At 42.6% G+C, this 27,473-nt stretch overlaps 1 protein-coding gene and 1 pseudogene across 1 annotated transcript in view; one reads left to right on the top strand and one right to left on the bottom strand.

Annotated features, from left to right (window-relative positions):
* The window catches only part of CTNNA1 (catenin alpha 1), a 177,855-nt gene that overhangs the window by 8,154 nt on the left and 142,228 nt on the right, over positions 1 to 27,473 (bottom strand). The window contains exons 10-13 of the mRNA XM_004282059.4: positions 24,692 to 24,784; positions 11,277 to 11,433; positions 3,722 to 3,922; positions 3,010 to 3,161 (exon numbers count right to left, since the gene is read on the bottom strand). Of these exons, the coding sequence (XP_004282107.1) occupies positions 3,010 to 3,161; positions 3,722 to 3,922; positions 11,277 to 11,433; positions 24,692 to 24,784 (603 nt within the window). The remainder of the gene's footprint in view (positions 1 to 3,009; positions 3,162 to 3,721; positions 3,923 to 11,276; positions 11,434 to 24,691; positions 24,785 to 27,473) is intronic.
* On the top strand, positions 21,160 to 23,901 carry LOC101273985 (importin subunit alpha-1-like; annotated as a pseudogene).

The raw sequence follows: 27,473 nt of genomic DNA on the forward strand, positions 1-27,473 counted from the left end.
CAATTGCATGAATCCAGGTGAGAGATGCTGGTGGCCTGGACCACGGAACAGTGTTCAGAGTTTCTATTTATTGTGAAGGTAGATCCAACAGGATTTGCTGATAAATCAGATTCAGGGTTTGAGGCAAAAAGTGGAATCAAAGGTGAATCCAAGGTCTGGGCCTGAGCAAGTGGAAGACAGATTTGCCATCAACTGATACGAGAAAACAGGGTGGAGAGAGATGAGGAGCTCAGTTTGGGGAATAATAAGCTTGAGGTGCCTGTTAGACAAGTGAGAGGCAGTAGGCAAGGTGGCTAGATGAGTGTGGACCGCAGAAGAGTCAACCTCTTGCTGGTTTTCTCACGTCTTTATGCACCAGGGGAATGAGTACAGTTAGAAAAGAGAGAGGTGAAAAACTGTGCTACAGGGTGTACCAGTGGTAAGGGGCTGAGAAGATGAGGATAAACCAGCAAAGGAGACTGAGGAGGAGGGGGGCCAGGAGATTTTCTTATAACAGGAGAAATAATGGCATGTTTGTATGCTGGGGGGAAGGTGCTGGAGGAAGAGAGAATGGGACCCAGTGCAGGGGACGGGCTCAGCCAGGAGCAGATGTTCTAACTGCCTCAGGATCCTCAGTGCAACAGGCACTGAGGCCAGACATGTAGGATGGGGCACAGATGGGGAGGCAAGCAGGAAGGTATGAAATGCTCCCAGACTCTGTGGCTGTGTGGGCGAGGCTGCATGGCATCAAGGGCCCCCTGACGGTCCTGGGTTCGGTGACCCCAGTCAGGGTGGCTGCCCTTTTCTACACCATGCTCAGCAGGAGAAGGAATTTCACTAGGATTGTATTTTGCAAGGCAAACAAGAGGACAGAAAAGGGGGCAAAGGAGATTATATCGATGGACCAGACTCAAAGCTAGAAAAGGAGTGAGGCAAGGACCTGAAGGGCTGAGTGAGGGTTGCAAGTGGGGAGGGCCAACCGGCTGAAGATCCTGATGGACTCAAAGGACTGTTGGGAGTCACAGCACCAGAGACAGTGAGCTGATGGAAGGGGGAAACCTGACACTGGGATGACGTAGATACTGGTAATGACAAGGACTGGGTAAGACTAGGCAAGTGAGGTTGAGGTTGGGGGAGGATAAGACATCAAGAAACCAAGAGGTCTGGGGATTGGAAGGATGATTCCTGAATTAAAATCAAGACAATACGGGAGGAGTTAAACCACTGCTGCCACAGACCTACTTTGCCCTTGCTCTGGGCCCTCCCAGCTGACCACACCCCAGGTTCTATCTCACCAAGCCTGCCAGGGCCTCTGTCATACTTGCGATCCAACACAGCAGTAAGTGCGCAAGAAAGCTACTATATGCCAGGCCCTGAGCTGAACACGTTACCTCCATTTCATCCCACTAACCATCAACACCATCATGTGAGTCTCAGAATGATGAGGAAACTTGCTTAGAGTCACAGACGTGAAGAGGAATCCAAGCTGCCCGCCAGTTCCCAGGGTGTGGTTTCACAACCCGACCTGCTTCCACAGAACAGGCCCTGGAATGTGCAGGCATCCTGGAGTGTGCGCATACCAGCTCACTTAAAACCCCAAAGGCATTAATCTCAAACACCCAGTGACGACTCATTATCATTTCTTCTATTCTCTAAGTGTCTGTCAGTATGCAAAGAACTTTGAAAAAATAGGGCTGTGTTTTACCACCACTGGTACACCTGACCCAGGGATCCCTTCACACCACTGAGATCTGGCTGCTGGGTTTAACCTTGCATTCAACCGGGCTACGACCTGCTGAGCATGGGTTGCTCTCTAGCACAGCAGCAGCCGTGAAGAAAGCAAAAAGGCTCCCCAAGCTCTCCCCCGCCACACCCCAGCATGTCCAGGTGACCTGGGCCTGCAGGGACAGCCATCAGCCAACCAGGCCATCCCTGAATTGTTCTCTTTCCTCCTCACCCCAGAGAGAAACGCAGTCTTGCCCAAGCATTTCTACACTGCATACACAATGGGTCCAGCCTAATGCACCGGCCTCAGAAATGGCCTCTGTTTCCAGCTGAGGGGGTAAAAAGTGGGACAGAACCCCTGCCTACCTTGGGAGGTTTGACTAGCAACCCATGAAGGTGTAACGGAAACTCCCCTGACCCGACTAGATCGTCAGCATAGCAAAGCAGCTGTCTACTCAGCAGGCAGACCCTGCATTCCAACTGCTGGCTCTGTGGCTATGGCAGGGATGGCCCGAGCCTGGGGGAGGTCCAGGTGAGCCTGGGGGAGCTTGGCACAGGCTCTGCTCCCAGCTTCCAGAGCTGTTCATGCTCAGAACAGCATGTGAGGGATCAACTGCTATGGAAAGGGCAGCTGTGAGTCCCAGCGCAGCACACTGGGGATGATCACAGAGGAGTCAGTAGTTTCTCAAAACCCCTTTGTGCATGCTAATCCACAGGGGGCCCTAGACATTGTCTCAGATGGTGAGAGCTGCTGCTGCCTCAGACAGGATGGGTCACATGGGGCCCAGAGCAGGTGGCACTTCCATTCAGCTACGGTGAGAGGGCTCAACGCTTGGCCCCAAGCCCGGGAGTTGCCACAGCCCCTCATTCTCACCCTCAAAACCCTGGGGTTCTAGCATCCTGCCTGCCTGCCACCTTTGAGGCGAGGGGTGCTCCATGTAAAGAAGAGCTTCAACCTGCATTAAGGAAATACTCCCTTCTCTGAAATTCACTGATGAGCCTTTATTTTCTGTAGTTTCCCTGTAACTCAAACGGAAGGCTCATATCTGTGGCAATTGTTTAACTTGAAGTAAATCATCACGGCCAACTCATACTAGCTCCCCTTCTCAGCCCAAGTTTGGGCTCTAACTTGCAACTAAAAGTCATTTTAGACAACGTAATTAAATATATCTCATTCTAACAGCTTTTAGATTCATGGTTTTAATATATTGCCACTCATCTGCTGAGTTCCAAAATGATGCATTGCTCAAGTTTAGCAAATGATAAGAAAGAAGCTGTTAAAACATCTGAAATGCAGTTACTCACCCTTATCATCAACACCGCTTTCCTGATGTCCCGGATGCCATCGTACACCAGGCGTGAGGCATCGATAAACTCGTTCTCATCCATGGGCTGGGCGGGGTCTGAGCTGAGGGCTTCCACGGCCGCTTCCACTTGCTCGGTAAAACGTGGCATGACTGCGGAGAAGAAAGCATGGCAGATCCTGCTGGCCCTGCAAACATCATTGCTCTACCAGCCCTCCCTAAATCCCTCAGTTAGACACAAAGAGGCAGGGTGCATGATGAAGAGCCGATGCTTCTACCTATGTGAGAAGTATTTAAGGTTGAAATAAATCAAATGCTGTATTTTACAGACTCAAATCATCTTCTTTGTCTCTGGGCAGATTCTGCAACATAGGATTTACATGGTTGAGAACTGGGGTTAACTTGAGGCCTTGCTAGAATGGGACCCTCCTTAATTTACTGTGTTCACTGACAGGAGATATAACTCAGACGTTCATCTTAAAATAACTCCCATTATTAATCATGGGACACACATGAAGGAAATGTGTTTGTGAGGCCTTAATGTGGCTGACCAACTTCTCACAAATCTGACATACCTTCTAGAATTCTTGTCCTAAGACCGAACTGAGTCCCAGCGTCCTACTTCCTAACCACAGGGCCTGTACTAACTGGATGGCCTGGCCACCAGGCCATCTGTGTGTGGGGAGCACAAGGAAGGGAGGCAGCCCCCGCACCTGTGTTGGAGAGGAGCTTGGTGGCTTCCAGCACCTTCTCTGTGTAGACCCCTGGCTCATAGTTGTCCATCTCTGAGGTGACCACGTGAATGACTCGAGCAGCTCGGCCTCGAATTGCACCAGCTGTGCGGTCCAGCCCATCCACATCTTTCTCTTGGAGAGCAATGACGCATTTGTTCACGTCTTCCAAAATGTGATTCTCTGAGGAACAAACAAAAAAAAGCTGAATAAGGGAGGAGGCCTTCCACTAGAAGGGGACAACTAGTTGGCATCTATTATTCATCGACAGCTCACTCTGTGCCAGCTACGGTGCCAAAAGCTTTACACATATCATTTCACTCAAGAGACCGGATTAACTGTCCCACAGAAACTCAACCTGCAATCACCTCCAAGAATAACAATCTTTATTCCAGGTTTAAAAGAGAGAGACAGAGATGCCCATCTTTAAGGCGCAGTTTTAAGCCAGGCAGAAAATTCAAGATCACAGAATCCTTAATAATTTCTCCTTCCCTTAAATGATTTCACTGGTTTTACATCCCAAACGAAGTCTAAATTAGAAGAAAAGGTTCACTGTAAGGTCTTATTCTCCCAGTTCCTTGCCCCTCCCTCCAGTAGATGCCGATGGTATTCAGACAAGCTACCAAGATGCCAGGACAGCTCTGGAACAGGAGAAGGCCCTGGAAGGCAGGTTAAAGTCCCCTCTGGAGGGCGCTGAGGAACCGCCCCGAGGCGAAACATTCAGTAAACCACTCATGGGATGCAGGTGGGCCTGCTGTGTTATTTGAGGAAACCCTTGACTCCTGTTATGCTGTCTAGTCATAGAAAAGGGAACGTTCTCACCACCAGGAACTGCAGAGTCTACCAACAGACAGCCCAAGTGACAGGGATGCCCACAATCCACGGGGTGGGTGGGTGAGTGAGCAACACAAAGCCTCCAGGTCATTGCCTGCCCACTTCCTTCCAGCTTGGAAAGGAGCTTTCAAGACACGTAAGAACTCTTAGAAGCAGTGTCTGTTAAAGACATGCTCACTTCCTTAAACCAAGAAAGTACCTGGCACAATAGGTGAAAGACTAATGGTTCTGGTTTTTCTGGAAGAGACAGGACAATTAGGGCAAATGTAATCTATTTAAGAAACATCTGGGGCTTCCCTGGTGCGCGGCGCCATGGTTAAGAATCCACCTGCCAATGCAGGGGACATGGGTTTGAGCCCTGGTTCGGGAAGATCACACATGCCACGGGGCAACTAAGCCCGTGCACCACAACTACTGAGCCTGTGCTCTAGAGCCCGCGAGCCACAGCTACTGAGCCCACGGGCCACAACTACTGAAGCCCGCACTCCTAGAGTCTGTGCTCTGCAACAAGAGAAGCCACTGCAGTGAGAAGCCTGTGCACTGCAACGAAGAGTAGCCCCCGCTCACCGCAACTAGAGAAAGCCCGTGAGCAGCAACGAAGACCCAACACAGCCAAAAATAAATAAATAAAATAAATTTAAAAAGAAACAAAGAAAGAAACACACCTGGTCATTTCTTTGCCATCCCTGGTTACCTTATGCTTTGACCTGTCATTATCTAGACTGGTTCCTGATTTAATTCCCTTCCAAAGTCATTACCCTTCCCTCACAGCCTCTGCTAACATACTCAGTCAAGTTATATATGACAGTGTCTAGTGGTCACGATGCTATTTCCTCTTATCTCAAGGGGAGCCAGAGGCAAGTGATACTTAGTGGATTCAGCAAAGAATAGAGCCACCACAATGCCCTGCCTTTGGGCTTCAAGATCCCCTGTAGGCTCCGGGAACAAGGCCCTTCATTTTGTAGTTCCCAAGAGACTGCAGGAAGGGACTTGCACCCACAAAACTAAACATACTCTTACCTATGATCCAGCAATTGCACTCCTTGGTATTTATGCAGTGGAGCTAAAAACTTAAGTCCTCATAAAAACCTGCACGCAGATGTTTACAGCAGCTTTATTCATAATTGCCAAAACCGGGAAGCAATCGAGGCATACTTCAGTAGGTGAAATGAAAAACTGTGGTACATCCAGACAGTGGAATATTATTCAGCACTTAAAAAAAAAAAGTGCTATTAAGCTATGAAGAGACATGCAGGAACCTCGGGAGTTGCCAGGGGTTGGAGCAGGGAGGAATGAATAGGTGGAGCACAGAGGATTTTTAAGGCAGTGAAAATACTCAATGATGGATACATTTGTCCAAACCTATGGAGTATATACCACCAAGAGTGAACAGGAATGTATATTACGGACTTTGGGTGATAATGAGGTGTCAATGTAGGTTCATCAATTGTAACAAATGTGCTACTGTTGTAGGAGATGTTGATAATGGGGGAGGCTGTGCGTGTGTGGCTGCCGGAAGTAGATGGAAAGTCTCTGTACCTTCCTCTTAATTTGGCTGTGAACCTAAAACTGCTCTAAAAGTCTTTTTAAAAAATAAAAATTCATCAATTAAAATAAATATCTTTCCAGGGAAAGCCAAAATATAGTAAAAATTTCTACTGCAGAAGGGAAAAGTGAATTACCACAAGATAGCTAAGAAGACCATAATTTAGCATGTGCTAATTCAAAAATTAGGAGACTTGCTAGAATTTACACCATTGCACTACTGAAAGAGATAATGTATTAAACTTTTTACATAAACCAATTTTAGGAGGAATATGTGAACCAATTATAAGAATAAGTGGATTTAGAGCCCATGTTTAGATCAGAAACATCTTTTATATACAAACTCTCTACATATTAAACTAAGCAGATTGGCACTGAACCTGCCTACCATACTAGGCCTTAGGTTAAAAACTGCTGCTTTTACTGAATCTAACATTTGGGGAAGGGGAAGGAAAGGAATAAAAAGTAAAGAAAAGATGTTGCTAATGAAACTATGAACCAATGTTTTCTCATATCACTGATTTTTAAGACTCATCCTGGTATCAGAATTGTTAATACCAGGGGACGGAAAGCACATCTTAGAATCAATGAAGTATAGCATTCTTTGTCATTCATTAAACAAAGTAGCCCAAACTTCCACCAAGGATTTGTTAACCTTCATCTAGGTAAGTGTGTTTTTATAAATCAATTTAGATTTTCTTGAATTTATACAGGTTTTCTTCCAGCTGAACCCAAACCAGGGAAGAGCTTGCCATTCTTTAGCCACCAAGGAAGGCTTCTATTTCAGGAAGCTGACTAAAGTAACACTTTGCACCTTCATTGGGAAAGCCCCAGCCAGCTGAGGCCACTATATACCCAGGACACAACAACCTGCTCTCTACACTTGAGCCCTAAGGGAGAAGTGAGTTCCCACTGGACATGTGCAAATATGGGAGGGTTGGAGGTACCCACACTAACTTAAACCATAAGTTACTTTACCTTAATTGAATTTCCAAGTAAACTCAGCATGGCTCCATTTTGAGTAGACACACCAATCTGTACCCCATTAAAAACTGATTGTTTAATACAGTCTTTATCTGTAGATGCTTCTAAAAGGAAAAAAACCCTACACACACACATACAACAGTCTATCTCCAAGGGATCACATTATGGATGTTAACATATCTGATTTTCATTTGAAAATCTTTCTAGAACTGCCTCCACAGATCTTCCTCATCCATATTAATGGCTGTACCGTACCCTACTGAACAGACGGAGGGGCCATCATTCATTTATCCAGTCTTCTCTTAGGCATTTTGGCTGAAGTGAACATCCTTGTACAGGTATTTTGGCAAACATCTATGTACACATCCCTGGGGAAATTTTCTAGCAATGGGAATACTACGTCAAAAGGCATATATGATGTATGATGCCTAATTGCCCTCCGGAACCAAGCCAACTGGCATTCTCCAGAAAGCCTTCAGTCCACAATGTCTAACAGGGCCCGTTCCGCCCTCCCCTTGCTCTGGATATCTTTATCAGTGCAGCCTTATGCATACACAGGAGATGATAATATTAATACGTTATATAGAGAACTTACTCTAATATTATGGAAAGATTCTGAGTGCTTGACATTTAACTCTATCGTAACCACTTTTTAAAAATCACTATTAATTAATGTGGAAACCAGGCGCAGAAGTATTGAGTGGCTTGCTCAAGCTAGGGGGCATGGGAGTCAGAAATCAAACTAACTTCACCACTTCCTTACCTTACTTTCAGTTTTGGATTTTTGCGATTAAACACAAAAACAAAAATTAGGTACAAAAATCCTTTTATTTAGACCAATCAGACCAAATTATTTGAGCACACTGACAATGAAGAAGAAAGAGTACAAATTACTACTCCTATGTGTTGCCCCAAAGTATCTAATGCATTATGTTATTTGTTTCCAAGAGCACTTGGTAAAGAAAAGTAATAAACCCAACTAGAACCACTCTAACCAACCACTTGCAACTTAAAAAAAAAGGTGTGTGTGTGTGGGGAGGATCAGAACTTCCACATGAAAGCAGAGTAAACGAATGAGAAAGTAAATTTCATTTCCATGGAAAATGTTTATCAAATACAATTCAAATGAAATTCAAACAGTCTTTATCGCTTTGATAAATTTCAAACCACTGTCCTTAAGGGATCGGTCCATATAAATATATTCACAGTTTGCTGAACGCTCTGTAGCATCCTAAACCACCTCCAATATTTACAAGGCAACCTTCTGAATAGAACAGCTTGGGGAACAGGGGTCCCCCTCCCTCTCCCCCGGAGGTGGCTTGCATGTCCCTCTCTATTTTCAAGTGCCAGTGGCATATTTGATATACAGTGACTCAAGTTCCCCCTGCCCTGCAGCCTCATGAAACACTGGCATCAGGGTCTTAATGGCTTTACCAGGTTATACACAAGATGACCATTAATTTTTGAGCCACAAATTTAGGATATAACTTGTAATAAGCACGAGGGAACTTCTGGAACCAATGGGACAGAATATCCAGGAACAATGGAGATAGAGCAGCAGAGGGTCCTTTCAGTCCTATCCCCTAAGTAACTTCCCTTTGGATGGAGTCTCATGAGTGGGCAGGGCTACAGCAAACACACAGGCCCCAGGGATTTCAAGGGGGATTGATGGTGAAAAATCATTACTAGAACTATTCCTCAAAACCTATCACACTGCCATAGCGCCACAATATCCCAGGACACAGTAAAACACCACCACTCCAAGGAGTCAAGCAGCAGTCTTACTTTTCATTACATAAAATTTTATGAAGTCCACCAACGTTAAGCCAGACCCTGTGCTGGGCACTTGTCCTGCAGCCCCTTACTCAGAAACATGCCCACCTTGCTGACAGACTACTGAGCCTCTGGGTAATAGGAGTGGGCAGATCTCAGCTTCTGGTATAAAGACTGCACACAGTGCTTGCAGATGACGCCTGCTCTCCAATCCACGGGGCACCTCTAGAGAGGCTGTGAGTTGTACAAGGGCCAAGGACTGGGGACCAGTGGGGGCCTGCCCGGTTGAAAATGGGATTCCTCTCAATGAGAGCCAGTGTATCAGGTGAGATGGAGAGACATCTCTAGTCTGCCACATAAAAAGTGCTAAAGCTGCCATGGGTGAGGTAAGTGCATAAGGGTATAAAGGAGTCTGAATGCTAAAAATTAACTGGTCAATCCAGTAGAACTCTGCACGGGTATCTGCTTGTCTCTTCCCTTCATCCCATGCCCCTAAAAAGCACACCATAAAAATCAAAGGAATTGTGAATAACAGTCTTGTCCTGTTAATTATTTAATTACTTGACACTGCTAAGCAAGTCTGTGACAAAACAGAGAAACACACTAAGGTGGATCTTTAAAATTCAGATGCTCTGAAAGCACCACCACTTTCTGAGAGGACTGTTCTGTGTTTTTATTTGCTAAATAGAAACTGTCTAAACTCCTTTCCATCAAGTCAACTCTTCTACTTTCCCACATTTGCATAAAAATTGAACATACTCACCAGACAAAAGTGTATCTGTTAAAGAATCTGATTTCTCTTTACTGTTCTTCTGTTTTATGTCATATACCCTAAAGATACTGCCTGGATCCCACTAAATGCTACTGCAAAATCCCTTTTGTTCTCTGATTTGAAGAATGTTGCATGAGGGACATTTGATTCTATTACATTTTATTTTGCTATAAGAAGGACTGAAAACCCCTTGAGACCAAGCCTTACTTGGTAAGTGAGTTTAGGAATGTAATATCTATCTCCGGAGGGGGGCTTTGTATTTAGATATCAGAATTTGTTGTTTGCTTAGAAGTGTGCTGTGAAAGTGGAGTGTTTTTCTCTAAATCTATGAAAAAGAATAATTCAGTACTTCACTGGGGAAAACAACAGAAGGCCAAGATTTCCCAAAAAAGCAATTCCTGCATTTTTGGCACCTGCAAAGATGTGCTTACAAATGGGTTTTTTGTTTTAAAGTACCAGCACCTGCAATTTGGCAGTCCTGCAGCAGCATGATTTACCCCCTTGTTTTGCAGTTTATGGATTGCCTGCTCCCCACTATCTCAAGTAGAGCCAAAGCTCCAACCCCAAGGAGAGCGAGCAGACACAGGGGAACGTTGTTATGCAGAACACACTGTCACCTTATATAGGTCACTGCTGGAGGACTGTGCTGTGCATGTACTTAAGCCCCGCTTCTGTTTCAAGCCCCATGGCCACTCACATCTCCCACATTCCAAACTGTAGTTCCCTGGGGTGACAGGTAGTTTCAGCCCTACAAGTACCAGCTGTTGACTCTGCCCACAGCCACTGGCCTCAGGAAACCTGGCACCTCCAGAGAGCAAGCAGTGCAGTCGAGGGCAGCAGAGGCCTGTTAAATGGAGAATGCATTTATACTTGCTCAACTCTAAGAAGATGGATTGAAACTTATCTCTGCGATAAACAGGGAATTGCAGTTGACAGACATTTTCTATATGAATGCAATTTACTATGTCATTACCAGTTTATGTTTATATAATGAAATCAACTGTTTTTGTGAGGTCAATTACCCAGATTTATTTTTTGTAAGTTCATAATTAAAAGGTACTTAAATATTTCCTCTCTGTTTTCTATCTGTGCATCATGCAGACAGAGTCTTTCGAAAAGTAGGCAGTTAAACTACGATCTTTTCTGAGGGAGAGAGAAAGAGAAGCTTTCCAAGGGGAACAATTTTTACAAAAGAAACTAAAGCTATGATGTTGGGAATCCCTCCTCCTAAGTCTCATAGGCTCATAACAAATAACCACAGCCAGGACACAGGTCAATGTTTTTTCTAAACACAGCAGCAGCAAGAGGGGTGGATGGCTATGGTGTTGTACAGGTCACAGCTGCAAGATCTTACTCTATATAAACAGAGAAAAACCTCTGCCAGGCAGATTACTAATTCACACTTCTAAGATCGAGACCAGCCTCATAACAAGGGAAACAACTCCAACTCCAAGTCCCGCTTTTTTTGTTGTTGTTGCTGTTTTTAATTAAAATGAAAATCAGCACAATATTATTGCTCGAATAATTTACCTGCCCATACTTGGGGGCATTTTGATTGCCCATTATTGTAACTTAGGTGAAAGTAATTATGCACAGCCTCACATACTTCTCTGGGGAATCAGCTCATACCTGAGACAGCCAAGAAGTCATCAATGGAAGTAATGTCATCGACAGCATCTGTGAGAACTCGGACTTGTTTTTCCCACTGTTCTTTAAAAAGATCCATGTTCTCTTGGGCCAGTTTACTCTGTGGTTTTGCTGCTAAAGCCAATGCAGCATTGATAACCTGCAAAGACATTAAAGTTCATTGTTTACTCTTTCAGAGTCATGAAAATAAAACAAGTGAGACAATTTGGTCAGCACAGTGTCTATGCTTTGTCTCCTGTGCATTTCATGAGGACGCATGATACCACATGCTCCACTGTTAACAGTTACAAAAATGAAGTAGAGAAGTATTAAACAACAGGCTTTATATGTAAATGGAGAAGTAATACATCTGAAATACAGTAACACATTGGAACTATGGATGATAACAAACAAAAGTATCTCTAATCTCTCCACCCTGTGATAACAACTCTTCACAATTTTTGACATTATATTCCAGGCTTTTTTTTCCCTCACATACAAACGTTATGTGTGCCAAATCAAAAAATACATAATTAGAATTATATGCTACGTAAAACTATTCCTGTTTCTTCTTTTAAATACTTCTCCATATCATTAAATGTATGTTAAAAAACATTAACTGTTTATTATTCCATCTTATAGATGCACATCACTATTCTGATTATACGATACCGAGGTTTGTTCCCAGTCACCCACCATTCTTAATCTTGTGATGAACATTTGGCATTTTAGGTTCTTGGTACATTCTCAAAGTACAGAAAAAAAAATATTTTTTTCTGAGATAACTGTAGTTGACATATAATAACTTCACAGAAAGTATAACATTTATTAAGTTTGAAAAGTAATTTCTTCTAGAATAATAAAAAGTAACTTCTTTAGGGAAAAAAAAAACAGCTTTACTGAAATGTAATTTTATATACCAAACAAGTCACCCATTTAAATTGGAAGATTCAAAGATGTTTGGTATATTCAGTTTTGTAACCATCACCACAATCATTTTAGAACATGTCCATCACTCCAGAAAGAAACCCCATACCCACTTGCAGTCACTCCCTATCTCCCTGAACCCTGTCTCCTGGCAACCACTAACTTCTGTCTTTATGGCTCTACCTATTCTGGACTTTTCCTTAAAATGGAATCATATTACTATGTGCATTTTTGGAACTAGCTCCTTTCACTTAACATGTTTCCAAGGTTCATACATGCTATAGAATGTATCAGTATTTCATCCTTTTTATTGACAAATAATATGTCATTATATGAATTTATCACATTTTCTTTATTCATTCATCAGCTGACAAACATCTGAATTCTTTCTACTTTTTGGTCATTATGAATAATGCTACTATGAACATTCACATATGTGTTTTGTTTGTTATCATTATTCTTGAATATATAACTAGGAATGGAACTGCTGGATCATATGGTTAACTTTATGGTTAACTTTCTGAGGAACTGCCTTACTGTCTTCCAAAGCAGTTGAACCATTTTTCATTCCTACCAGCATGTATGAGGGTTCCAATTTCCCCATATCTTCAACACCTGTTTTTCCTTTTTAAAAAAATTTTAGCCATCCTGGGTGATTCAACATTGTGGACTACTCTTCATTAATTAACTCATTAATTCACTAATGTATCAATGAATCAGTGTGGAGCTAGACTTTGTAAGAAAATGTGGGTGAAGAAAATGTTTCTTAAGAGAGCCAAGTAAACACGGGTCAGGGAATTAATTATATGTCTTAAATATTAAGATAATTTTCCCTTACAAAGAGAAAATTGCTCTCTTTGTTCTGTAATACCTTATATATAATGGAGGAAAAGGACCTCGTCTAAGGTGAATTTTCTCATTCTGATTACAAAACTGTTTACAAAGGACATGATAAATACTAATTTCTGATGAATTAGGAATAGAAAGATACTTAACATACTACTTCAAATAATTATCCAACATGATACTTAGTGGTGAAACTCTAGAATCATTACCTTAAAAATCAAGATGTTATTGATCAGAACACCTACTGTCACCATTAGTTAAATAATAATGGTCTTTCTAGCTAATGAAATAAAGTGGGAAATGGAAATAATAATAAAAAGCTGTTAGAAAGGAGACAAAATTACTTTTCAATGTAGATCATCTTTCTTTATCTAGGAAACTGAAGTGAGTTAACTGAAAAAACTCTTAGAATTAATAGGACTTCATTAAGTTAGCTAGAGACAATATAAATATGAGTAACGTTTCTATATACCAGAAAACAGGACATAAAATGAGGGGAATATTAGCTCTTCATGAACACAATTAATAGAAAATATGTGGGATTAAATCTGTAAAGAAACCCAAAGGACTGAAGTAACAAAAATGACTAAATTTTTCTGAGGTACATTAAAGAAATGTGAATAAACAGAAACACAGTCCTTGTTTAGGAGTAGGAAGACTGACCTATTTATTCACAAATTAATCTGGAACAGTAAATAGCTGAGAATTAGCAAAAAGATATTAGGGATAGAGAGCAAGAGTAATGAAGAGGGACTTCCCTGGTGGTCCAGTGGCTAAGACTCCGTGCTCCCAAAGCAGGCAGCCTAGGTTCGATCCCTGGTCAGAGAACTAGATCCCACATGCCGCAACTAAGAGCCCGCATGCTGCAACTCAAGATCTCACATGCCGCAACCAGAAGAGATCCTGCACGCGGCAATGAAGATCCAGTGTGCCGCAACAAAGACCCAGTGCAGCCAAATAAATAAATATTTTTTTAAAAAAAGAGTAATGAAAGGAGTTAAAATGTAATACAAAGCTAAAGTAACTGAAAAGAATAGTCTAAAAACAGACCCTATCACAGAGCAGAATTCAGTGTATGATAAAAGTGACATCACAAATCAGTGAGGAATGGCATATTTCTACATTTGATACGGGCTATTTGGAGAAAAATAAAGTTATAGCTTCACTTCACACTTATATTTATGTTCTAAATAAGATTGTTTCCAGATAGATAATGAGTTAAATTAAAAAAAGCCTAAAAGAACGTGTTTATTTATGCATTTACTGAACATTCCTCATGTCTTAGAAAATTCTCTATTTACATCTGTATTTAAATATACATGACAGATGAAGTATATATAGTGTTAGGTAAATCAGTAAGGAGAACACTAAAATACCGGTAGAAAATGGGGTAAGACATCAACAGCCTACCTAAGGTGACCTGCAAATCGCTAGGAAACAACTAGAGGGAAAAGTTTACTCTTACTTATAAATTAATGAGTCACTATTCTTGCTCATTAAATTTGCAGAGAGCCCCAAACTACGCACTACCACCATATATACCATGGCAACTTTTTAAATGCTACTGTTGGCTAAAGACCTCCAGTACAACACTGAACAGGACATTCTTGTCTGGTTTCTGATCCTAGTGGGAAGTATTCAGCCTTTTATCATTAAGTACGATGTTATCAGGCTGAGGAAATTTTCTTCTATTCCTAGTTTACAAAGTGTTTTTATCAGGTCTGGATGTTAGATTCTGTCAAATACTTTTTCTGTTTCATTTCCACCATTCTGGCTACTTCTTCTGTGTCTCTTTTGCTGTCTTGTCTTCCTCCACTAATGCTGAAGTTCTTCAAGGCTTGATCCTATGCTACCTTCTCTCCTCATTCTACACTTTTCCCACCTGTGAGCAATTTCATCATATGATTTTACATACCACCCATCTGCCAACTACTCCCACATCTCCAACCCAGACCATTCGTTTTAGCCCCTAAGTCATTTCCTAGCTACATACCCAACAGCTCTACTCAGATGCCTCAGACATTTCAAAATAAACATGTCTAAAATAAAATTCATGATTTCCTGCTCTGAACCATGTTGAATGGAACTCCTTTAAAATCTTGATCACTCAACTTCAAGTGGACTCATAGTGTTGGGGACAGCAAGAGAACTAGATTTCCTTAGTCCAATCAGTCTCTTCCTCTCCTCAAGTCTGAACCCTAAAAGAGTAATTGTTCCATACCTTCTCCTCAAACCTGTAACACTTCTGCCAGCATCATCACTCTCAGCTTATAGTTCTGCTTCCTATTTAAATGAGAAGATGAATGCAATCAAAAGAGAATGTCTATAGAATCTTTATCACCGCACCTATCCATTTACCTGCATCCATGCCACATGCTCTATCTTACCTCTTTTTACTTATGAATGTTCCTATCTATGCTCCTACCAACCTTGCCACTTGTCCACTGGATCTCATTTCTTCTCCTCTACTCCAGGACAATGTCCTAGCAATTCTCTCTGCTCTATTCTTTATTACCAGTTTTTCCCTTCTACTGGATTATTTCCATCAGCTAAACATAGAAAAATGCTCCCGACTAAAACTCAAAAGCAAAAAACATTCTCAACCCCATATCTACCTCATGCTATCACCCCATGTCTCCATAATCCTTACATTTAATTAGAAAGAGCTCTCAACTTGCTATACTCAATTTATCTCTTCTCTCTTGAATCCACTCCAGTCAAGCTTATATCTCCTAAATTTCTACCTAAACTTCTTTGCCCAAGATCACTTGTGATCTCTATATGTTGCTCAATCCAAGGATCAGTTCTCAGGTCACATTCTACAATCATTTTACATGAATAATCACTCTTCCTAGAAATACTTATCCCACTTGTCTTCCAAGACAGAGCCAGCTTCTGATGCTCTTCTGGTCAATAACACTTCCTCAATCTCCTTTGCTGGATACTGCTCATCTCCCCAAACTCTAAATGTTAGGGAACCCCAGTTTTATTTCCCAGACCTTTTTACTCTGGGTTTACACATTCCATTGGTGAACTTATTAAGGCTCATGACTTTAAGCACCATGTATGTGGTAATGGATCTCACATTTATATATTTCATCCAGACCTCTTTCCTGAACTTGACTTTGCTTCTTGCATGTCTAACAAGCACCACAAAATTAACATAAATGACAGCTCCATCCTTCTAGCTACTTAGGATCAAACCCTGGAATTCTGGGCTTCCCTGGTGGCGCAGTGGTTGAGAGTCCGCCTGCCGATGCAGGGGACACGGGTTTGTGCCCTGGTCCGGGAAGATCCCACATGCCGCGCAGCGGCTGGGCCCGTGAGCCACGGCCGCTGAGCCTGCGTGTCCGGAGCCTGTGCTCCGCAATGGAAGAGGCTACAACAGTGAAAGGCCCGTGTACCGCAAAAAAAAAACTGGAATTTTTCCTGACTCTTCTCTTTCCCCTCCACTTCACAACTAATCCTTCAGTAAATTCTGTCTTCAAAATATATCCAGACCCTATAACCAGTGCTCACCACTTCCACTGTACTCTTGCCTCTGTTTTGGTCTCCTATGCTGCCGTAACATAATCACAAAACTAGCTGTGCTTAAAACACATATGTGTTATCTTACAGTTCTGAAAGTCAGAAGAAGTCTAAAATGGGTCTTACAGAGCTAAAATCAAAGTGTCAGCATAACTGTTCATTCCAGAGTCTCTAGGGGAGAATCCAGTCCTTGTCTTTTCCAACCTCTAGAGGCTGCCCACATGCCTTGGCTTGTGGCCACATCACTCCAACTCCTGCTTCCACGATCACATCTCCTTCTCTGATACCAACACCACTGCTTCCCTCATATAAGGACCCTTGTGATTATACTGGGGATGCACCCGGATAATCTAGGATAATTTAACCATTTAAAGATCGTTAGTTTATTTACCTCTGCCAAGTCCCTTCTGCTATATAAGGTAACATATTCACAGGTTCCAGGAATTAGAAAATTGGGGGTGGGGGCAGCACATTATTCTGCTAACCACAGCTTCCTAAGGGGTCCCCCTGCTTCTATCATTCCTCAGAGAAGTCAGAGAGACCCTGCTAAAACCAAAGTTAGATCATGTCAATCCTCTACTCAAAACCCATCAATGGCTTCCCATGTGACTCAGAGTAAAAAGCCAAATGCTTTACCATGGCCCTAAAAGGCTCTATACCATTCACACTCCTGTTAGATACTTGACCCTCCTTCCTCAAAGCCTCTATATTTGCTGTTCCCTCTTCCTGGAGTGCTCTCCCCTCAGACACCCTCTCTGGCTTGTTCTGTCATCTCCTTTCTGGTCTTTGCTTCTACATCACTTTCTCAGTGAGGTCTTTCTTGACCATCCCAACCATGCTATTTAACACACACACCAACATTACGTGCTACATTAGAAGAGAAGGTCTCGAATCAATGATTTAAAAGCTTCTAACTTCAGGGGCTTCCCTGGTGGTGCAGTGGTTGGGAATCTGCCTGCCAATGCAGGGGACATGGGTTCGAGCCCTGGTCTGGGAAGATCCCACATGCCACGGAGCAACTAAGCCCGTGAGCCACAACTACTGAGCCTGTGCGTCTGGAGCCTGTGCTCTGCAACAAGAGAGGCCGCGATAGTGAGAGGCCCGCGCACCGCGATGAAGAGTGGCCCCCACTTGCCGCAACTGGAGAAAGCCCTCACACAGAAACGAAGACCCAACACAGCCAAAAATAAATAAATAAATAAATAAATTTAAAAGCTTCTAACTTCAGAAACTAGAAAAAGAAGGGCAAATTAAACCCAAAGCAAGGAGAAGGAAAAAAATAACAGAGTAGCTATTAATAAAATACAAATTACCAAAGCTCACTCAAGAATAAACAGCTAAATGTTTAAATAAATGATCTGAATATCATTATACCTAATAAAGAAACTAAATTAATTTTTGGAAATCTTCACAAAAAGAAAACTCCCTGGTGGCGCAGTGGTTAAGAATCCACCTGCCAATGCAGGGGACACGGGTTCGAGCCCTGGTCTGGGAAGATCCCACATGCCGCGGAGCAACTAGGCCTGTGCACCACAACTACTGAGCCTGTGCTCTAGAGCCCGCAAGCCACAACTACTGAGCCCGTGTGCCACAACTACTGAAGCCCATGCGCCTAGAGCCCATGCTCCACAACAAGAGAAGATACAGCAGTGAGATGCCCACGCACTGCAACAAAGTAGCCCCCACTCACCACAACTAGAGAAAGCCCACACGCAGCAACGAAGATCCAATGCAGCCAAAAATAAACAAATAAATTTATTTTTAAAAAAGAAAAAAAGAAAACTCCAGGCCAGATGGCTTCATTGATAAACTCCCCCCAAACATTTAAAGAAGAATACCAGTTATATAGACTTCTCAAAAAAATGGAAGAGAGGGAAACACTTTCCAACTTTTATGATATGGAAATCAGACTTTACAAGAAAACAAAACAACAAACCAATACCAATATGCAAGGCTTACAAGGAAACCAGAGTACCTCTGGAGGCCTGTTACCTGCAGGCCTCCATGGGAGGGGGGAAGGGAGGAAAGAGGTACAGAAAATGCTGAGAGAAACTTTTAGTCAGAAGCATCTCCTTTTAGCTCTTCTGTGCAACTGCTGTGTAAGAAGATTAGAGAATATCAGAAGTGGAAAAGTGAGGTGATTCAAAGGTAGATGGTCCTATGATTGTGAAATAATACATGAATGAGAACTTGAGGCCACAGGCTTCCCTGGCCCGTATGCCTTGGATGCTCATTTAAGAGCTATATATTTTCCCACTACCTATATAGACCAGGCCTGTCTGGGTTTATGCTTATTTGATGCTTGTCAAGCCTGTTAGCCACAAAAATGATCAGCATTCCCACAGAACAATGGGAGAAGCAGCAATATGGAAGATAAATCTAAGGAGGCAGAAGAAAGAACCAACAATTTTATAAGTTCTTTCTCAATTTAGTGAGAAATACCCCCCAAAAAAGACAAAGAGGGCTTCCCTGGCGGCGCAGTGGTTGAGAGTCCGCCTGCCGATGCAGGGGACACAGGTTCGTGCCCCAGTCCGGGAAGACCCCACATGCCACGGAGCGGCTGGGCCCGTGAGCCATGGCCGCTGAGCCTGCGTGTCCAGAGCCTGTGGTCCGCAACGGGAGAAGCCACAACAGTGAGAGGCCCACGTACCACCCCCCCAAAAAAGACAAAGAAATGTAGATAAGCAGCAGCTTCAAATACTTCATTCACCCTTGCTTCAATTTCCAAGAAAGGCCATATGAATTATCAACTGTCAGAAACATGCTGTTGGCAGGGTTTTTCTATTTTCTTTTGACCAGCATCAGATGAATTGAAAAACTAAAGTGTTTTAAGCAGCTACCATGCACTAAGACTTGAGCACATCCATGAGCAAGATGATTGGGGGTGGGGGGGGCATGGGGGTAGAGAATCAGGTTCTTTCCCAAAACAGTTAGATTTTTTTCCTGATAAAAGCATGTGAGTCTGGGCTCTCTGCTCAGATGGAGAGAGGTCCCCTTTCTGATGAACAGTGCGATACTGCAGACACAAAACAGAAGGCAATGCAGGGAAAGAGCTGACCTACTTTCTTTCCTACTCATAAATCACCAAAAAATGTGGGTGCTTTTTTCTCCCCCAAGCAACAAAATAAATCCACTCTCAGGTTACTTTGCCTGAACTCAACTTTAACACCGCAAATATCAGAGTTAAGTCGCTTAACTACTAAAAAGTTAGTACTTTAGAACAGAATTTCCCATTTCCAAAAATTAATTTGCTATTGGGTGAGCTGAAAGATGGAGAAGAAAACTCCTCTACAGGTTCCATCTGTCACCTCTCCTCTCCAGAAAGGAACAATAAGGTCTAGGAACCAACTCCAGACTGTAGGTGGAGCCACAGAAAAGCAGCCCCCAGCAGAGGGGCCAGGGCTGCCTGAATGCAGCAGTGTGGGTGTGAGACCTGAAAAACAAACCGGAAAAACCCAATACTGTGGATGGATGCTGACAGTAGCCTCAAATAAAGAAACATACACTTTAATATAATAACTTTTTGTCTACATGCTACAGCATATTTAGCCTAGTCAAGTTGATTAACGTGCCTAGGGTTTGTTTATCAAACAGGCCAGTGACCCTGGAAGGAAACACCTCAGGACTAGGACCCCCCGATGCCTGACATCACTGCCCACATCAGGCTGAAGAATAAGGAGAGGGCTCCACTCCTCCTGAGAGGGACAGCCACCAGCTACCTTAAAGAAGAGGTCCTTTGAGCATGAAACACATGGCCAGGGTAGGTAAGATGCAGCTCCCAGAAATCTGGTTTACGCTCCTCAAAGAATTTCAGAACTTTAAATTAGTTATCAATCCTTTAAAATTGAGACTTGTCAAAAAAATCTGAATTGCTGACTTCTCTTTAAAAATAATGAAAGAACCTAGCAATAATGGGTTGGAGTGGAGTCACAGTTACCTCATTTAGAAATGGCACATGCTACATAGTTTGTCATTACCATGCCTGCAAATGTCTACTGTATTTGCCATCACTGAACCTGCCCAGCCCTGTTTGTGAGCAAGGGTAGGAAGGGGCCTAGGAGAGAATCTGCAGGAATAATCACACCTAGAGAAACACCTTTTTATCTAGGACATATACCCAATTCCAAGCGTGGTCTGGACACTGTCTTGAGGTCTGTTCTAGCAGGAGAAATGAACCTACAAAGGAGAGGGAAAAAAGGTGCTTTCTGAGGGCAACCTAAAACCTGGGCAACATGTCCCAGCCAAACATGACTTATGCACACCATCACTCTCATTAGGATCTACTAGACTCTCCATGTGATTTTTTTTTCTAGGCTTTAAGATCATTTATATAAATACTCTTAGTAGGTGTGATCAGCGTATGTTACCATCTGTTTCAGCCAATATGTGAAAGCATTGTCGCTTTTCAAGCATTTCAAAATCAAATGGAGAACCAAAGGCATTAAAAATAAAGTGCTGGCACACCACCCTCGGGCTGACCGCAGTGGACATTGTGAGGGCAGCCGATGCGCAGCCTGTGCGCCCCGCACCACCTCCTGTGGAAGCTTGAGTCAACTGTGTAGCTTTCTTCCTTTGTCTCATAACCATGTCCACCAATGAGGATGCTAGTTCACCAGCTGCCCGCCTTAACGGATTCAAGAACAAGGGGAAAGACAGTACAGAAATGAGGCAGCGCTGAACAGAAGTTAATGTGGAGCTCAGGAAAGCTAAGAAGGATGACCAGACGCTGAAAAGGAGAAATGTCAGCTCCTTTCCAGATGCTGCTGCTTCTCCACTGCAGGAAAACCGCAAAAACCGGGGCACTATAAATTGGTCTGTTGATGATATTGTCAAAGGCATAAATAGCAACAACTTGGAAAGCCAGCTCCAAGCTACTCAAGCTGCTAGGAAACTGCTTTCTAGGGTAAAATAGCCCCCCACAGACAGCATAATCCGGGCTGGTTTGATTCCAAAATTTGTGTCCTTCTTGAGCAGAACGGACTGTAGTCCCCTTCAGTTTGAATCTGCTTGGGCCCTCACTAACAATGCTTCCGGGACATCAGAACAGACCAAGGCTGTGGTAGATGGAGGTGCTATCCCAGCATTCATTTCTCTGTTGGCATCTCCCCACGCTCACATCAGTGAACAAGCTGCATGGGCTCTAGGAAACACTGCAGGTGATAGCTCGGTTTTCCGAGACTTGGTTATCAAGTATGGTCCAGTTGACCTGCTGTTGGCACTTTTGGCGGTTCCTGATGTGTCATCTTTAGCACGTGGTTACTTACGTAATCTTACCTGGACACTTTCAAATCTTTGTCGCAACAAGAATCGTGCACCCCCCCCTTAGACTCTGTTGAGCAAATTCTTCCTACTTTAGTTCATCTCCTGCATCACGATGACCCAGAAGTTTTAGCTGATACCTGCTGGGCTATTTCCTACCTTACCAATGGTCCACATGAACGGATTGAAATGGTTGTGAAAACTGGGGTTGTACCCCAACTTGTGAAGCTTTTAGGAGCTACTGAATTGCCAGTTGTGACTGTCGCACAAAGAGCCATAGGGAATATTGTCATTGGAACAGATGAACAGACTCAGGTTGTAATAGATGCAGGAGCACTTGCCATCTTTCCCAGCCTGCTAACAAACTCCAAAACTAACATTCAGAAGGAAGCTACATGGACATCACGGCTGGCCGCCAGGACCAGATACAACAAGCTGTAAATCATGGATTAGTCCCGTTCCTTGTTGGCGTTCTCTCTAAGGCCGACTTTAGGACACAAAAGGAAGCTGTATGGGCTGTAACCAACTATACACGTGGCGGAACAGTTGAGCAGATGGTATACCTTGTTCATTGTGGCATAACAGAGCCGTTGATGAACCTCCTAACTGCGAAAGACACCAAAATTCCTCTGGTTATTCTGGATGCCATCTCAAATATCTTTCACGCTGCTGAGAAACTAGGGGAAACTGAGAAACTTAGTATGATGACTGAAGAATGTGGAGGTTTGGACAAAATTGAAGCTCTACAAAACCATGAAAATGAGTCTGTGTACAAAGCTTCATTAAACTTGATTGAGATTGAGATCCTCCTCTTTCTCTGTGGAGGAAGAGGAAGATCAAAATGTTGTGCCAGAAACTACCTCTGAAGGGTTTACATTCCAAGTTCAGGATGGCACTGCGGGGACCTTCAACTTTTAGATTGTACACCTGAGGCATAAAGTTGTTTGTTGTGTACTATGTTTGGTAGAAGTTTGTCTTACTGTTTCTCTACTAAGAACTCTTTTTACATGTGGTTTGTTATTGTAGCACTTTTTCCAAAGAAACTATTCTTGAACAGTTCCAAACTGTACATACTATATGAAGCTTCTCCTCTCAATGGGTTTCTTATTTTTATGTGGAATTTCATATCTTGCAGTGTCCTGTAAATAAAGATTAAATTTCACCCTTTTCTTAAAAAATAAAAAAATAAATAAAATGCCGATAGGGTAAAATGGCAAGCTTGAGAAAAGAATGCCAGATCTTTAAAATCTACTCTAAATTTATTTCATATAACTTGGTCATCCATGAACTTTCTGTAGGTGATTAAATTCATTGTGCTTATTATCTGTACAGCTATTGACCAGTAGCAGACTTCATGACTGGATTAAAGCTGGGGAAATGTTGATTAGATAATGTGGATCCACAACTGGCTCATCACACTAATACTCAGATGAAGCAGCTCTCACTGGCACACTAACCCACATGGTTGAGAATGAGAATAAGTGCCCTAGCTAACCTGTGTACCAGTTAGGATCCCAGGTTAATAACCAGGCTTTACTTATTTTGGTCACCTACCTTGAGTGTCAGGAATTATACATATGAAAGAACCAAAGTATTAGTCACGGTATATTTTAAAGTTGGTTGCAGACAAAACATAGAAATTTCATTCCCGTAACCTCTATTCTATTACTCCAGTTCCCTTGCTTTATTCCCCTTTATTTGTGGTCAATGCAATCTGACAGGACATTTAGAAAGAGTTTAATGTAAATCTTCAGAGTATGCCCATGACCATTCTCTACCTGGGAAACTGAAGAGGCAACCTCTTCCACCAAAACAGCACTGACACTGCTTAGAAATCCCTGTGAGGGGCAAGGAGTGTCAGGCACACAAAAAGGATCAGTTCCCCTCACAGGAGGCAGGCAACTCACCTAACATTAAACAAAGCAACCATTCTTCTGTGTGCTTCAGTCTTTCTAGAGCCCCAGATGCTTAACCTAGCCTGATCACCAGTCTTCCAATATGCCATTATAAACGGAGAAAAGTTCTTAAGCTTTTACTTCAGTAGCTGGCTGAATTACATTATTAATATCTGTATCATAAGGCTACTTCAAGACATAGCTAAGTAAGGCTTCTAGCTCTTGAATCCCATTCCCTCTAACAAGATCCAAATACTGGGCATCACAATGGAGTGTGGGTGGGTAACAGTTATTCTTTCAGGCTTGTGGGTAACCATCCCGATTCCAGGACTACCACATGTTGCAGATGGCCCTCCCTTAGGGAGGGTGTAGAATGGCCACTGCCTACTCTCCATTTGCCAGCAATGGAGGACACTATACATTTTTTTTTTGGCTTCATTGGGTCTTCACTGCTGCATGGGCTTTTCTCTAGTTGCGGTGAGCGGGGGCTACTCTTCCTTGCGGTGCACGGGCTTCTCATTGTGGTGGCTTCTCTTGTTGTGGAGCACTGGCTCTAGGCGCACGGACTTCAGTAGTTGTGGCATGCAGACTCAGCAGTTGTGGCTCGCGGGCTCTAGAGCACAGGCTCAGCAGCTCCGCAGCATGTGGGATCTTCCTGGACCAGGGATCGAACCCATGTCCCCTGCACTGGCAGGCAGATTCTTAACCACTGTGCCACCAGGGAAGTCCCGACACTATACATTTTTAATGAAGGGCAAGGAGACAGTAACACATGATGCCTTAAGGAAATATCGCTTAAAGTCAAACAAATTTCTCAAGCTATATAGACTGTGGATCAGCGTTCTGTCCTCAAGACTTCTATCTAAAATCCTAAAAATGAAACTAACAAAATAAACCTCATCCCCACTCTAATAACCCAAATCCAATTTCGTGAAACCTTAAACATTGCTGGTTGTACTTTACCTGAGGACAGAGGGCTTCTAGCTGGCTTGCAGACATTCGAACAAGCTTTACACCTTCTTCATTGTTTGAGATGGAACAGGCCAAGTTGGCAACCTAGAAGAAAAGATAAAAAAGACCTTTGAAGATTTTTCTCTTTTAACTTTAAAGGAAAACAAATGTACACCTACCCCATCCCTGACCTTTACAGAACAAATGACAAAAGCACCAAAGGTGTTTTACTTCTCACAGATTGATTACCTGCTTATGAGGACAAATTTTTTAGCTCTGTGCTAAGGAAATTAAACTCATAACACAGGTCACATTGTAAGCTGGTGGCAGAACACTGAAAGATCCTAGGGCTTGTAACTCACCAGCTTTACATGGGCTCTAACCTGCCTGAACAGTAAGTTGAGAAAAAGGGTCTCCTGGTGTGAGACGTGAGAAAAACCAAGGAACCAAAGGCACCAAAGAATCATTGGTGCCCTCAAATAAAAATGTACTCCGCAGCTGTTCTTAAAGGAAGGAAATCGAAATTCTAAGCTGCTGTTCTCATTTGACAGGTGAATGGATGCTTACTTTAAGCCAAGATGAGTTTTATTTGAACGCAAGGCTATTTTTCAAATTAAAAAATAGCATTAACACATCAAGATGGACCCAAGTCCACCCTCATCAGAAATGGAAGAAGAAACAGAGATGATATCCCATAGTTAAGAGCAAAACTGTCTTTTAACTGGTTTCTCAAAAGCACTGACAGCTGCACTGTTTCCTGAATGATGCTATTTCATTTGAACTAAAATCTTTACCTTGCCATCCAACTGCCTCAATGACACTACTCATGTAGCCAGAAACAATCTTTCCAAGTTGTATCATACTTCTGCTGAAGCTCTGGCTGTGCTGAGAATGTTGTTCTGTAGCGGCTGCTAGGGCTGTGATCACTTACCAATGTTTCTAAATAAACAGGCTTGCCAATTCCATTAGCAATACCAAGGACCAACTGAATACACAGTGCTGAGACATATCTTGCCCCAGTTGCAAACTCAGTTATGAATGATAGAGGCGTAGGCAGTTGAATAACAGAGGCACTTTCTGAGAATTTAAAATGCCAGAGTAAACAAGGGCAATGGCAATAACCTTTGATTTTCACTCCTCCACCCAAGTTAAGCAGATAAAGGCACAAGAAAAATTATATACCATTACTGTTGTTCGCAGTGTTACAGTTAGGGGTTATCAGCTTTCTGTTAAGACTGCGAACTGTCACAATCCTGCAATGCCTAATCACAAGAAGAAACAAAAGAACATGGAACTTAAACATAAAAATGTACGGAAAAAGAAAATTAAGTCAGATCTTTAATGGGTAAGGGCCTTCAAAATCACACAAAAGAAGTAAGATTTATACTCCCTGAAGGTTACAATTCCACTTTCCAGTGTCAACTGGACCTGAGCAAAGAGGCACTTCTATTCATGATGACAGTCTATAGAGATAATTGTTGATTTCTATTTGTTTCCTTTAAAAGTGCTACAAAATATGACCTAAGCTAAATTCTGTAGAAGATAAAACTTTTACAAACATTATCCCTCAAATGTACATTTTATGATGCTCTACTGAAGGAGAAAGCTTAAATTAGATGTGTTTATGAAGCCACAGCTTCTATTGCTTCACTGCCTTAACAAGGCATTTTGAAACCAAATATAAAATTTGAGGCTGATGACTGAATTAGCAATTTGGGACAACAAAGATCCCTAGTCCCACCCCATGCCCACCATTTTCGGAGGCCAGTCAAATGTTAGATTCAGGAAGGTCTGTCACTGTTTCTGCCTTCCACTCTCCAGCCACTACTAGTATAATTTTATATTCTCCCAATTTTATGAATCTGTAAAACTCAGAAAAAAATAATTAAATTAAGAAGCAAAGGATTACAATAAGTATTATCTACTACAGATCAGACACATGAGATGGTGTGTGGCTAAAGGCTGAAATGGCTGACTTTTGTAAACCATCTTTCCTGTTTCCTGATACAAATCCTAACAAGACTTGGGAAGACTTATTCTTTATTTTAAAAACATTACTTTAATGTTCTACAAGAGTACACTGCCTGTTTCAGGAGGCCACCCCGTCTGCCCTGGGAGGAGGAAGTGGGCACCTGTCACTGACAGTCTTCTCCAGATGAATGAGCTTCAATTCACCCTCCAGGGAAAGCGCCACTCACTCCTAACAATGACAAATGTGCAAATGCAACATCTCGACCACAGCTCTCTGAGAAGCTAACCTCATATACTAGTGCCAGGCTTGACTGCCATGAAAGCTGGGAATGAGGGAAGGGGCTTCCTAAATACCTCTTTGTGGGGCTCTAGAAATCTGGGATAGCAGCTCAGTAGACTGAAGAAGTTTCTGAAGTTTGAATTAAAAATACTCAGAGCAGCTAACTTCCAGAGAACCTAGCAGAGCGGAGACTTTGGAGAGTAATGAGTAACATCTCTAATTTGCTCTCGGAATAAATTTTTATATCTTTGCTACCACAGTAATTTGTGTATTAACAATTTAAACATCTTAGATTCCTGCTAATCTAAGAGGTCGGCTAAGACTGACACTATGACTACCAGCTTTGGAATCATGAGGCCTCTTTTGCACCACTTCTGCCTATCCCATTTAAGTTTGGACCCTGTAGAAGAACACAACATTTCAGAAAACTTTCAACTCCCTGATTGAAAAAAACCAAAGAACAGCCCTGGGCTTTAGCTGGTTTTAGGAGTAGCCCAGTAATAATCTGTGCTGTGCAGGAAAAAATTGTCACAGCCAGGCTGT

This window comes from Orcinus orca, chromosome 3 (assembly GCF_937001465.1).
Source record: "Orcinus orca chromosome 3, mOrcOrc1.1, whole genome shotgun sequence".
NCBI classification, from domain to species: Eukaryota; Metazoa; Chordata; class Mammalia; order Artiodactyla; family Delphinidae; genus Orcinus; species Orcinus orca.